This window comes from Pyxicephalus adspersus, chromosome 2, assembly GCF_032062135.1.
Source record: "Pyxicephalus adspersus chromosome 2, UCB_Pads_2.0, whole genome shotgun sequence".
Taxonomy (NCBI): domain Eukaryota; kingdom Metazoa; phylum Chordata; class Amphibia; order Anura; family Pyxicephalidae; genus Pyxicephalus; species Pyxicephalus adspersus.
In genome coordinates, this window is record NC_092859.1 from 19,142,358 (window position 1) to 19,154,427 (window position 12,070).

General features: G+C 40.9%; 1 protein-coding gene across 2 annotated transcripts in view; it reads left to right on the forward strand.

Annotated features, from left to right (window-relative positions):
• The window catches only part of KAT6A (lysine acetyltransferase 6A), a 34,719-nt gene extending 28,680 nt beyond the window's left edge, over positions 1–6,039 (forward strand). For both annotated transcript variants that reach the window (XM_072399805.1, XM_072399806.1), the window contains exon 17: positions 349–6,039. In XM_072399805.1, coding sequence (XP_072255906.1) covers positions 349–2,879 — 2,531 coding nt within the window. In that variant the 3' untranslated portion in view covers positions 2,880–6,039. The remainder of the gene's footprint in view (positions 1–348) is intronic.
• Positions 6,040–12,070: the final 6,031 nt, after the last annotated feature.

Below are 12,070 nucleotides of genomic sequence, written 5' to 3' on the forward strand. Positions count from 1 at the left end.
TATATATATATATATATATATATATATATATATATATATATATATATAAATAATGACACTATGTACATATATACATGTTTTCCTCTTTGTGAATACAGGAACCTGATACAGTTTGTTTGTTATGCTGCAACCCCATACCTGATTGCTAGCATTTCTCCATTCTTTTGTTTTGTCGGCAGCAGGGTAAATCCCAAAACCCAAAATGTAGCCAGTGTTCCCCCTTTAATGCAAATGGAAATGTATGTTTTTTTCCTTGCTTGAATTTGTTTACCTTTAGATTGTTCAATGCCTGTTCTGTAATAAAACCACACATCACAATTTTTTTAACATTTTTTTGTTTTGTTTCAGTGGCATCAATGCAACCACCTGTGGCTACCATGCGCCCTCCAGCGGATACATCAGCACTGCCTGAGACCCCTGCTCCTCCACCTGTAAAGAAGAAAGGATGGCCTAAAGGGAAGAGCAGAAAACCTCTGCACTGGAAGAAACGACCTGGACGTAAACCAGGCTTCAAGCTTAACCGGGATCCACCTCCTGCCCCAGAGCCCACCCGTCATCCTCCTGGTCGACCAGGACGCAAACCAAGAATACGTGATAGAGAGGAAGAGTCTCCTGCCAAGGATAAAGTCCCTGAGACAAAAGAGCAAGAGGAGGAAGAAGTACAAACAGTGGTGGAGAAGTGTAACGAAGAAGAGGAACCTGAAGCTGTCATCACTGCTGTGCAGCCAGCATCTCCTTCTGGGAGTAGCAGCAGTAGTAGCAGCAGTAGTGACGGTTCATCCCGGGAAGCAGAACATCATTCGGAATCTCCAGAACAGCAAAGGGAGCCTGTAGAAGACCCGCAACCGGTTTCTGAAGAGCCAGAACCAGAAGAAGAGGAGGAAGAGGAAAAGGTACTGGAGGAAAAAGAAACAGCAGCACCTGCATCAAATCATCAGGAAGATCATGATGCAGATGATGAAGATGATGGTGCAAAGGAAGCTGATGAAGGGGAAGAAACGGAACAGGGTCCTGTTCCTGAGGAGCCAGAGCCACAGGAGCCTTGTATTGGAAGCAGCAGTGAAGAGGAGGAGAAGGCAGAAGGTGAACAGGAGCAAGAGACAACAGAGGTGCCTGACCAACCCTCATGTTTAGAAGAAGAAGAGGAAAGTCTGGAAAAGGTTGATGAGGACCCCAAAGAGGAAGAAGAGGAAGATGATGGTGAGGAGGAAATACCTCACACAGAGTTAGACTTGGAAACTGTGCAAGCAGTGCAGTCCTTAACACAGGAGGAAGGGAGTGAGCGTGATGATGGCACATATGGAGATTGTGAGGATGAGACCCTAACAGCCTGCCAGACTTTACAGAGTTTCACACAAGCAGAGGAGGACCCACAGTTGGGCTTGTCCGATGAATGCCATCCCTCTGCCCATGGAAGTCCAATATCTTCGGTCCATTCGCATCCCAGTCAGTCAGTGCGCTCCGCAAGCAGTCCCAGCGTTCCTCCAGCTTTGGAAAGTAACGGAACTGGGGCCTACCCTCAAATTAGTCCTGATGCAGGATCTCTCTCTGCTCCATCTATGCAGAACCTAGAAACAACCAGCCCAATGATGGACGTTCCCTCTGTTTCAGACCATTCGCAACAGGTGGTGGATAGCGGGTTTAGTGATTTGGGCAGTATTGAAAGCACGACTGAAAACTATGAAAATCCCAGCAGTTATGACTCCAGCATGGGAGGTGGCAGCATCTCCTCCCAAAGCAGCTGTTCATATGCCAGTGGTGGAAATGCTAGCGGAGCTGGGGGTCTGCCGTCTTCTGCCAGCATGGCACAAAATGGGTGTGTTGTGAGCCAACAAATGGCTGGAATGGCAAGCATGCTGCAAACAACGCAGGCTTGTAGCATTAAGTCACCACAGAATTGTGCCTCAGAACGCCCTCCTAGCAGCAGCAACAACCAGCCACCACCCCCTCCTCCACCACCTCCATTGCCCCCACAGCAGCCTCAACCGCCTCCACAGCAGCAGCAGCCCCCAATGTCACAGTGCAGTATGAACAACAGCTTTGGCCCCTCGCCAATGATCATGGAGATCCCAGACCAGAGTAATGGCAGCAATCTCAGCATCTACCCCGGGGATTTTGGGGCCGGAGGCTATTCCCAGCCCTCAGCCACCTTTAGCCTGGCAAAGTTGCAACAGCTCACCAACACTATCATGGACACTCATCCTATGCCTTACAGCCATGCTCAGGCCGTCACCTCCTATGCAAACAGTGTGTCCCTTTCTAACCCAGGCCTGTCCCAGCTTACTTCTTCTCATCCACTGGCAGGGGCACCCCAAGCACAAGCCACCATGACCCCACCTCCTTCCATGAACCTACTCCAGTGCAACATGCCAACAGGAAATCTTGGCATTCCCCACAGCCAGCGTATTCAGAGTCAAATGCCCGTCAAAGGGCATATTTCAATCCGCTCCAAATCTGCGCCACTGCCCGCTCCTCCATCCCCTCACCAGCAACAATTGTACGGGCGCAGCACGCCAGGTATGCAGCCTTCATCCCGGGCACTTACCGTCCAGCGAAGCATGAACATGGGCGTCAATCTTATGCCCACCGGACCGTACAATGTTAACACCATGAACCCACTCAATGCTATGGGAGGGTACCGCATGTCCCAGCCTATGGTCAACAGCTCCTATCATAGCAACGCAGCCTATATGAACCAGACAACACAGTACCCCATGCAGGTTGGCATGGGCATGATGGGTGCCCAGGCCTATACCCAGCAACCTATGCAGCCGAATCCCCATGGAAATATGATGTACACACCACCTCCTCACCACTCCTATATGAATTCCCCTGCAGTTCCCAAACAAACTCTCAACTCCCCCTATATGAGGAGATGAGGGGGGCCCCAGTGCAACCAGTACAAGTTGCTCTCCTGCCCCTCATGTTCTCTTGCAGACTATAAATACGGCCTTTTATACTGACAGGACTTGTGTCCCCTCTACCTTATATCCCTTTGCTGTAGATTTAATATTATGTTTTTTATTGTTATTTTATTTCCCTTGCAAAAATATACTTTTGTGGGGTTTTCCTGTTATTTTCTCTTCTGTAGAAAGGTATTTCTCTTTTTTTCATCCTCTTTCTCTCTCTCTCTCTCTCTCTCTCTCTCTCTCTCTCTATCACTCTCCAGTTTATATGAAAGTGTCGGCGGATTTTTTTTAAACCTTTACCATACTTTTTTTAAATTTTTTTCATTGGTATAACAGAATCAAAAAACACAAAAATACCAGATACAAACGGTTAACGGTAAAAGTTGCACGGTCATAGGAAAAAAAAAAAAAAAGAAAGAAAATTCTTGTTTTTAGAAATCAAGTTTAAAAGAAAAAAATACTAAGAAAGACAAAAAAAATTGTAACCCTGTAGCCTTATTCCGCCATAGGCTTTTACCAGAGCCATGGTGACTGTGTACTTTAACCGTACGTCCGCTGTTTCATTTGCTCATCATTTTCAATCTCTAGGATGGGGTTGGAAGGGAGAAGAACACTTAGGTGCTCACAGCGGGAGCAGAGGAGCATTAAAATAATTCTTGGTCACATGACAAAGAATTTATGAAGACCACATGCTTTCTGTAGTTGTCTTAGAACCATTTTTGGTGGTGGTTTTAGAGGCTATAGGAGTTTGTAAGTTTACATCTGGCACTGCAGCACAAAGAAATACAAGGCTCTGTCTTCCTGACAAGGAATGCTGGGTTTTGAGTTCACCACAGCATCATTTCCTTCAGCTGAATATTTATTTTTTTGACCAAATTGCTGGAGGTTCTCCCTCTGCATTCACATTAAATTATGGTTTGTGGAGTCTTTGGTGGGTGATGGTTTCATAAACGATGCCAGAGATTAATAGGTATAGTTCACTGGGCAAAGAACAGACCCGTTTCTTTGTATTTATTCCAACACCCCCCGACCCCAATCCCGGGTCATTTTATAATTGCCGTCTTATATAGTCACTCATCAAGAGAGCAAATTGACTGCATCTATATTTTTAGTACTTTTAAATGTGTTTTGCTCTTAAATATTTAGAGTCCCTATGTATATATTATATATTGTCACTTTCTGCCTGGCCTGTTTTGCTCTCGGGATGGGTTGACTTGTGTCTCCATGACTCCTTTCCAGCCTAGAATTCAAGGGTAGTGGTACTCTTTAGTGTGCTGATGCCTTGCCATAGCAATAATGTGTGCCTGCCAATCTGTGTGCCCTAAGAGATAGAAGTAGATAATCGCAGTAGCGGGGTGGATTTTCACAAGAGCAGTGCCTCGCCATACACGTTGTCTTAATGGCCCTTTTTTCCCCCAATATACAACATTCAGCAAATGCAGTCTCTTCCCTCCAATGTCCTTTGTATAGCAAAGCAGTACCCAAGCCTGGTAACGTCTGACCTGCATTCTTCTAAAAATGCAGAAAAATGTCTCGTTCTTTGCCTACGTGAAACCCAAGTGATCTTTGTAAAATTGGCCGTCAAACGGCAGACATGACAACACAGCTAAGAGATATGATGCCATCCACAGTTAACACGATATGGTTTTTCCTCAATCCACAGATCTGTTCAGGGTTTGCAGCAAGTATGCATCTGAAAAGATCTTAGTATGCCACAAGGGTCTTAATGTACACAACAAATAATAGGCACCCAGAAAATAGATCTCCATCCTTGTTCATAAAAGAATTATTAGAAGTTCTTGTGTAGTCCAGGTTTCACAAAAGCTATTTGTGTAAAGTCATGTCTATTATTGTAGGGCTTATGTCAACAGGCCTTCAGTGGGCAAATGCAGCATTTTTCTTTTTTACATCGGGTTTTCTTGACCTGCGTTAAGCCGCTTTTGTATTCCCAATGATTTGTGTGCAGAGAGAAGCCTCTTGACCTTGGCCTTTATAGTAATGGAAGCTGTGGGTAGGTTTGCAATGACACAGCAAATGCCTGTATGAAGTATGCCAATTTATGGCTTATTTAGGCGAGTTATAGAACTACACAAGTGCTATTATAATTTTTTCACATAAACAAAGGAAGCTGTGCAAATTAAATTGTACATTTCTCACAGTTGCCAAATAAGCATAGTTACAGTTCAAACAGCCCTGCTTGACTCCTAAATTATCCCTATAATATCCTTATAATTTGTAGTATTTTCTTTTCAAGTCCTGTTTTCTGTCTGGATTATGTTGGAAGATATCTGATATAATTATCAACTTTGGCGGGTATCATTTCTTGTTTTAAAACATCCTCTTCCTTTCTATGAATTTCTATAGCCAGCATTAGGGAAGGCAGCCATTTTTCTTACTGTTCATTTTTTGTTCATAGGAAACTGGTGATGTCACCAGCTTTTAATAAGAAGTATATTAAGTTGCTATGTGCAAAGATTTTGTTGACTCCATAAATTGTAGCCTTCACCCTTGTATAGATGTCTGGTTCAATCACAGAAATGGTTTATGCAGTTTCTTCCTAGATGGATCAGTTGATTGTTAGCTGGATATGTTCCCGCTTACTCTTTGTTGCCCAATTGCAGGGAACCCCAAACAGGACATTTGATTGTCATCTATTTTATACACTCATGGTAAAAGAAATCCAAAGCCTCTGTCTTGCTTATCTATGGGAGTGTATTGTGCTCGGTTGATATCAAAATCTTCCTGTGGCCACGTGTGTGTTTTCAGTGGCATTCAGTTTTCCAGACCACCAGCTGTTTCCTGACACTTTGACTCCTGATGGACAGGCAGTAAAGAGTCCTGAAGATGCTTATGCAAACTGACATTTCTCTTCCTCCCGTACATTTCTAGGGTTTTAATAATGGTTTTATCCTCCCAACTCATATTGTAATTGTATTTTATTTTTTTATTTTCTTTCCTCCGGCCTTTTCTTGACGCTGTGGGGTTCTACTTGCCCCCGTCTGGTTTGTATGTAATAAGACTTTCACCCCATGTCCCGAACCCTTCTCCTCCTTTCTAGTAAGTGCTTTCAGAAAAAAAAAACTGTACATTTTAACGTAAAAAAATAAATTATGTTGAGACATTTTGGAAATGTGTTGTAATGCGTTTTCTTTATTTCTGAATGCCGTGGATACCCAAAGTTATTTATATAGACATCTGCTGGGAATATGTTAGGGAATGTATGTGTTTTAAGTGGAGGAGGTTTAGGAGATGAATATTTTGTAATTATAACTTATTTCTCAAGTCCAGCTTCTTGCAATCCAATCCTATAATTGTGTGCGGGTAGAGTTGGGAGATATTTCTTTTTGATTTAAATGGGGAACTCTGATGTGCACACTTCATAAGGTATACTAGAGTGTTAAAGTGCCTAATAGGAAACTTTGAAACCAGCAGAACTCCATGCATTAAACTAAATACATGAGGTAAACCTTTATGGGACCTGTTTTACCTGCTGAAGCATTTGTACATTCGTCTGTTCACTTTTAAGATCTACACAGCTCTCACACAATAACTATTTTGGCATGTCAGGAGACCCAGATTGTCTATGCTGCAGCGTGTTAACACTTACAGATCTGTGCTGTCCTATTAATATGTTAATGAGAGAAATGCAGAACTGCATTCATTCGTTTATATATCTGTAAACCTTTAAAAAAGATTTATTTAAAACAAACTCCAAAAAAAAAACTTGGGTGGCCGATACAAGTACCTGAATATGACTTGCTATCAGCTCTATGTATATGTACAAACTAGTAACCAACTAAATATGTATATAAATGATTTATACTAATATATCTTAAGTATATAAATTAGTCTGCTCAAAGCAAAGATTTGGTGGAAAAAAAAATAGCAATGTGAAAGAAAGACTGCTACTGCGAATTTCTCCAAACCACTATGCCATTTAGTCATTCTGATTTAGTGGCTTCATGCTTTTTGCAGGGCAGTAACATGGAAATTGCAGAAGCCTTTCAATCAACATGATGGCCAGACTACTCGTTTTTAGAACGACGTCCATCCTGACAGCCCATGTATCGCTCTTGTAACAAGAAAAGCGTTATCTTGTAATAGTTATTCCATAAGGTTTTGTTATGTTTACAGCATAAGTACATGTGTAAGCTGGTGCAGTTATGAAGGTGTGGCTGGTCAGTACCACATCTCTCACCATTAATGGAAGACAGCCTAAACCTGGGTTCCTCCAGAGGTTCCTTGAGCAATTTGTACCTCCCAGGTCAGTTACCACCAATGATCATTTTGGCTATATGTAAGGGTGATTTTCTTCACTGATCGCCACACTAATGTACTGTGAGCTGTTGATATTGGAATAATAAGCAGGAGTCCCCCAAGGACCTTATTTCAAGGGTTCCCCCATGTTAAAAAGGATGTGAAAGGTTGGCTTAAACATACAAAGTCACTGGATCCACATTCATTATTGGCACATACCATACCCAAACAAAATATTGTTGTGTTTAGGTCACAGATTTTCTTTTCTTTTTTTTTTTTCTAACCTTTTAAGAAGATAAAAATAAAGTAGAATCCCAATAGGAAGATATCATTAAGTGCACTTAAGTGAAGGGAATGAGCTTGGTGTTACATGTAAAAAATCTTGTTCATCTTTGTGCATTCACTTTCAATACATTTTATGTCTTCAAGTCTCATGCAATTCCAGTATCCCCTTCTCCTTGGAGATTTGTCAGCTTTTCAGTAGATTCCTACGACTGGTATTTTTAGGAATAGGATTTTAGAATGATGGGACCTGGAATATCTGTAACATCATTTTTTTTTTTTTTTTTTTTTTTTGCATCTGAACAACCTCTTTACCTGAACACTTCTATAAGAAACCAAAAGCGGCTTGAAGCAATTGAGAAGAATTCAACGGAGCAGGCCCATTGGTCTGGTGTGACAATGAATTTGTCGTGTGTAAGCAGCCTTAGTCTTCAGAACCTGTAAATAAAAAATGTAGTCTATGAAAATGGAAGTTGTTAGTATATTGTTTGCCTGAATGATTGGATTGCTGTGACCTTCTGTGCTGTATTCTTTTCTGAAGGTGAATCTTGTATTTAGGAGTGAAGGGGCAGAAGACCTCATGTCTGGCCATGGCTCTGTTATTGACTGGCAGACGCTTCGCTTCAGATGCTTGCATAAAAAATACATATACACATAAAATTCTGTATATGCAAAATATCGATCCGAAAACTAGCGAACTTCTACCTTCTTATAATGAATAATGGCATTTACTTTTCTAAAACTTCATAACATAACAAAGAGGTGTTCTGTAGTGTAATAGTAGGGAACATGACAATTCAGCTTAGTTTTGAAGAGCAGTAGAGGTAGTAGTAGAGTAGCATCACCTTCACTGTATATCCAGCAGGCTTTGCATGTATTTCTTCCTGTTTGTTTTACTCTGACATACTTATGAACCCTAGAAGTAATTCACAGCCTCGATCAATGGTTGCTTTAGTCATAGCCTAATCACTAATGCCTATAAAAATGAAAACCAAGATATTGTATTAGCTGTAGGTCTGTAATATGCAATATTCCATAAATGTATGAAGAGAAAGCAGAGCCTGCTTCACTGAAACGCTTCCTCCATAGCTTGATTCAGTCAAGGTGTAGATGCCTCTCCTACGTCAACATCCGTAAGTGTGTGAAACGGAGTTCATTGATGAAAAGCAGCAACGTCACAGTATCTGCGGGTGGGATAGCAATGCAGTGCTCTGGCTGACGTCAGACCACTAACCAGCATGGTCTGGAAGAAAACCATCAAATATTTAAGCCCTCGTAACATTTGAGCAGGACATTGGTTTGCTAATGCTTCAAATGCATGGGGGAAAAAATATTTAACTTTTTTCCCTTCACCTTTTTATTTTTCCCCAGACAACCTTGATAAACCTACATTTTTGTACAGACTGCGTACATTTCCAGACAGCTGGCAACCTTACGCCAAATAAGGGCTTTATGTGAATGAAAACTACTTACGGTTCTCCATGTATTGGATTATTGTGAATAATTGTTGCATTTGGGAGAAATATATTTAATGAAGCTTTAGATATGGGTATATCAGTAATGTATTAGGAATATGAGGTATATTTCAAATCTGCTACACTGCCCAAAAAATAAATAATAATTCAGATCTTGATTACCAATATATTCAAGCTGAAAGAACGGTCAATAGAATCCAAAGTCATTAACCCCCTGTGATCTGGATTTAAAATCATATTGAACATCAAAGTAAATAAAGAATGATTACCCTTAAATTTTAACACCACTCATAATGTGGCCCAGTAATTTGATTGCCCCCCCCCCCCCCTTCTCTTTATGCACTCCAGACTACACCAGCCTGCTTTTGATGGATTGGTGAGAGATCTCCACCCAGACCTGGATCAGGGCATCTGTAAGTGTATGGACAGTCTGAGGTTCTATTTGGTGGAGTCAGATGTGTATTATTCCATATGGATTCTGGTATTGGGACCCAGAGGGCAAAAATGCCTTCATCATCAAAAAATTGCCTACACCTTCTGGTCATATGGGCAGAGTCTGAAGATTTCATCCTTGTACCTGCCAGCAGTTTAGGGTGCCATTAGCTTGCACATGGAGGCATATACAGCCCTCCAAGGATATACCCCCCAACCCATCACTGAACCACTGCTAAAAAAAAACTCATGATGATGCAGGCAGCATATTGTTCACAGCGTTTCCAGGTTTTCACATTGGCACCATAATCTGATCTTATCTTTAAAGAGAATGGGCCACCAATGATGATTGAGCTGCACCGTGCTGGACTGTGATTACAGGCCCACTATATTATTACTATTATTAATAAACAGGATTTATATAGCGCCAACATATTACGCAGCGCTGTATCACATCAGGCCCACTTTCGGGCAGTTTGTTCAGAAACATGCACACAAGGAGCCCTTTTGATGGCTCCAATGGTTCTCCCATTCCTCCTCGCACAAAGATGCAATTATTAGTCCTGTAACTGGATTGTTTTCTTTCTATAGTCCTAACCAGCTCTCCTTGTGTAAAGGCCTCCAGGTGTCTCCTTCATCTTGAGACCATGATGGGAGACACAGCAAACACATAGCACATTTATTCAACCTTTATTTTAGGTTGATTGAGTGTTCCTGTTTTTTGAGCAGTTTATTTTTTTAATAATAGATTGAAGCATAGTGTCATGCTCAGTATAAACAATGGTGGAGTCAGATAATAAAGAGCAGTAAATGCTAACTATATGCAACAAACCTATTTATAAGTGAGAGCTTCTTATGGTGCCTTTGTCTTCTAAAGCTGCAATAATTGTCATTATAAAACGAACGACTAATGATTATGCACGATTATTTTGAACGATCATATTGTGCACAATTCTGTACATGCTGTAACGATATGATCGTTCAGATATAATACAGATTAATGCACCAATAATGTACACACACTAGATAGGATAGTTTGAACGATGCAAGAAGTGACATGTAAAGGAGAAAGTATACTGCACAACCATCCACGATCACCGAACGACCGTACACACAATAGATTGCGAACAATCGTTGCCGAATCAGATCCGCTGGGATTGTTGTACGTTTCCAGCAACAATCCTCGTTCATCAGCGACGTTGTGCACTTTTTTTGGTAACGATTATCGGATGAACGGTCGTTAGTCATTCATTTCCAATGATAATTATCGCACGTGTGTACACAGCTTAAGAAAAGGGTGATAGGAGTTTGCATAGTAGGATGGGATGTATAAAGGATCAGGGAAGCAAAGGGATTTCAGTGAAATGCAGAACATGGGAAGGAGGAGGATTGTAGGGCTTTGGTTTCTTCACCAACCCAATTTTAACATGGCCTGGAATTTCGATGTCAATTGAAAGTTTATTCAGCAATGCTTTGTTTATCCATGGCGGTCAGATATCCCTTTGATTTGGGAAGTTGAGTCTTTCTTGTACATTATAATAATTTCTGTAAAAGCACAGGATCAGAAATGTAATTACTTCAATTTGACTTGTGATCCGTCTCTTGCAGGCCTGTATAGCAGAGCTCTTACTGGGGAGGAAAAAGCAGCAAAGAGAACCAATCTGTTGTGCTGCAGTGATAATGTACGAAGAAAGGGCTGGCTGATGGGAGCAAAGAAGTGATCCAATCAGTCTGCTCAGCTTCAGTATTGTCAGCTTTACCTGATTTGTGTAATGTTAAATGCTTGGACATAAGACTGATATTTTTGGTAGTTTGTCCCACACCTGAAACAAGCATGCAGCTAACTGGAATAAATAATGTGCAATTATAGGAGTAGAGCAGCAGACTATTCCAGGTCATTAATAATTCAGAAAGTACTAAAGACAAAGGATCAGCCGTGTTTCTTAGAACAAGGTCAGCAGTGCATGTTACATCATTTGTTGGTTATAGATCTGCTTTAATTACTTTTATTTGTTTCCTTTTGGTTTCCGTTTAGCTTTTTGTGCTGTGGAGATCTTAGATGTGGATGTGTAGTTTAGCAAAATACATGGGCCTGACAACTCAGTTCAAAGCAGGATATAGGAGTTGAGGGAATTTCTGGCAGATCAATGAGAATTTTTATGCTTTCAGGGACTTCAAATAGGGTAAAGCATTGGAAAATGTACAATACATGGATTTTTTGCCGTAACATATGCTCTTAATTATAGACCATATTTGAATCTTTATGTGGAAAAATAGGTAAAGAAAATGTTATGCTGATTTATAAGGGTGTTAGGCTCATTACAATATTCATTTGTAAAACAATGGTACACTTGTACTTTAAAATAATAACTAAAAAAGTAAATAGCAAACAAAACCTACCAGAAAATATTGGGCTGTTTAAAAATTAGGAATAACTTTTCTAAATCTCCAAATCTAGTAATCTGTTACTATGAACATATCACTTACTACTTAATTATTACTTTTTGGGGCTGACCTCCCTCAAGTATAACTTTTCGCAGTGAACCAGTACATAAGAACCGCTGCTAAGCTGCCATTATCTAATTTCCTACCCTGCAATGGAATCATTGGTTGTCTTGGCCAATGTTCTGTAGGACAAGTGACCTGTTCAGGAACTATGCTTTGAGGTTTGCTGATTACAAAGACGCCTTTCAATGGGCTTTTGGTAGAGTTCAA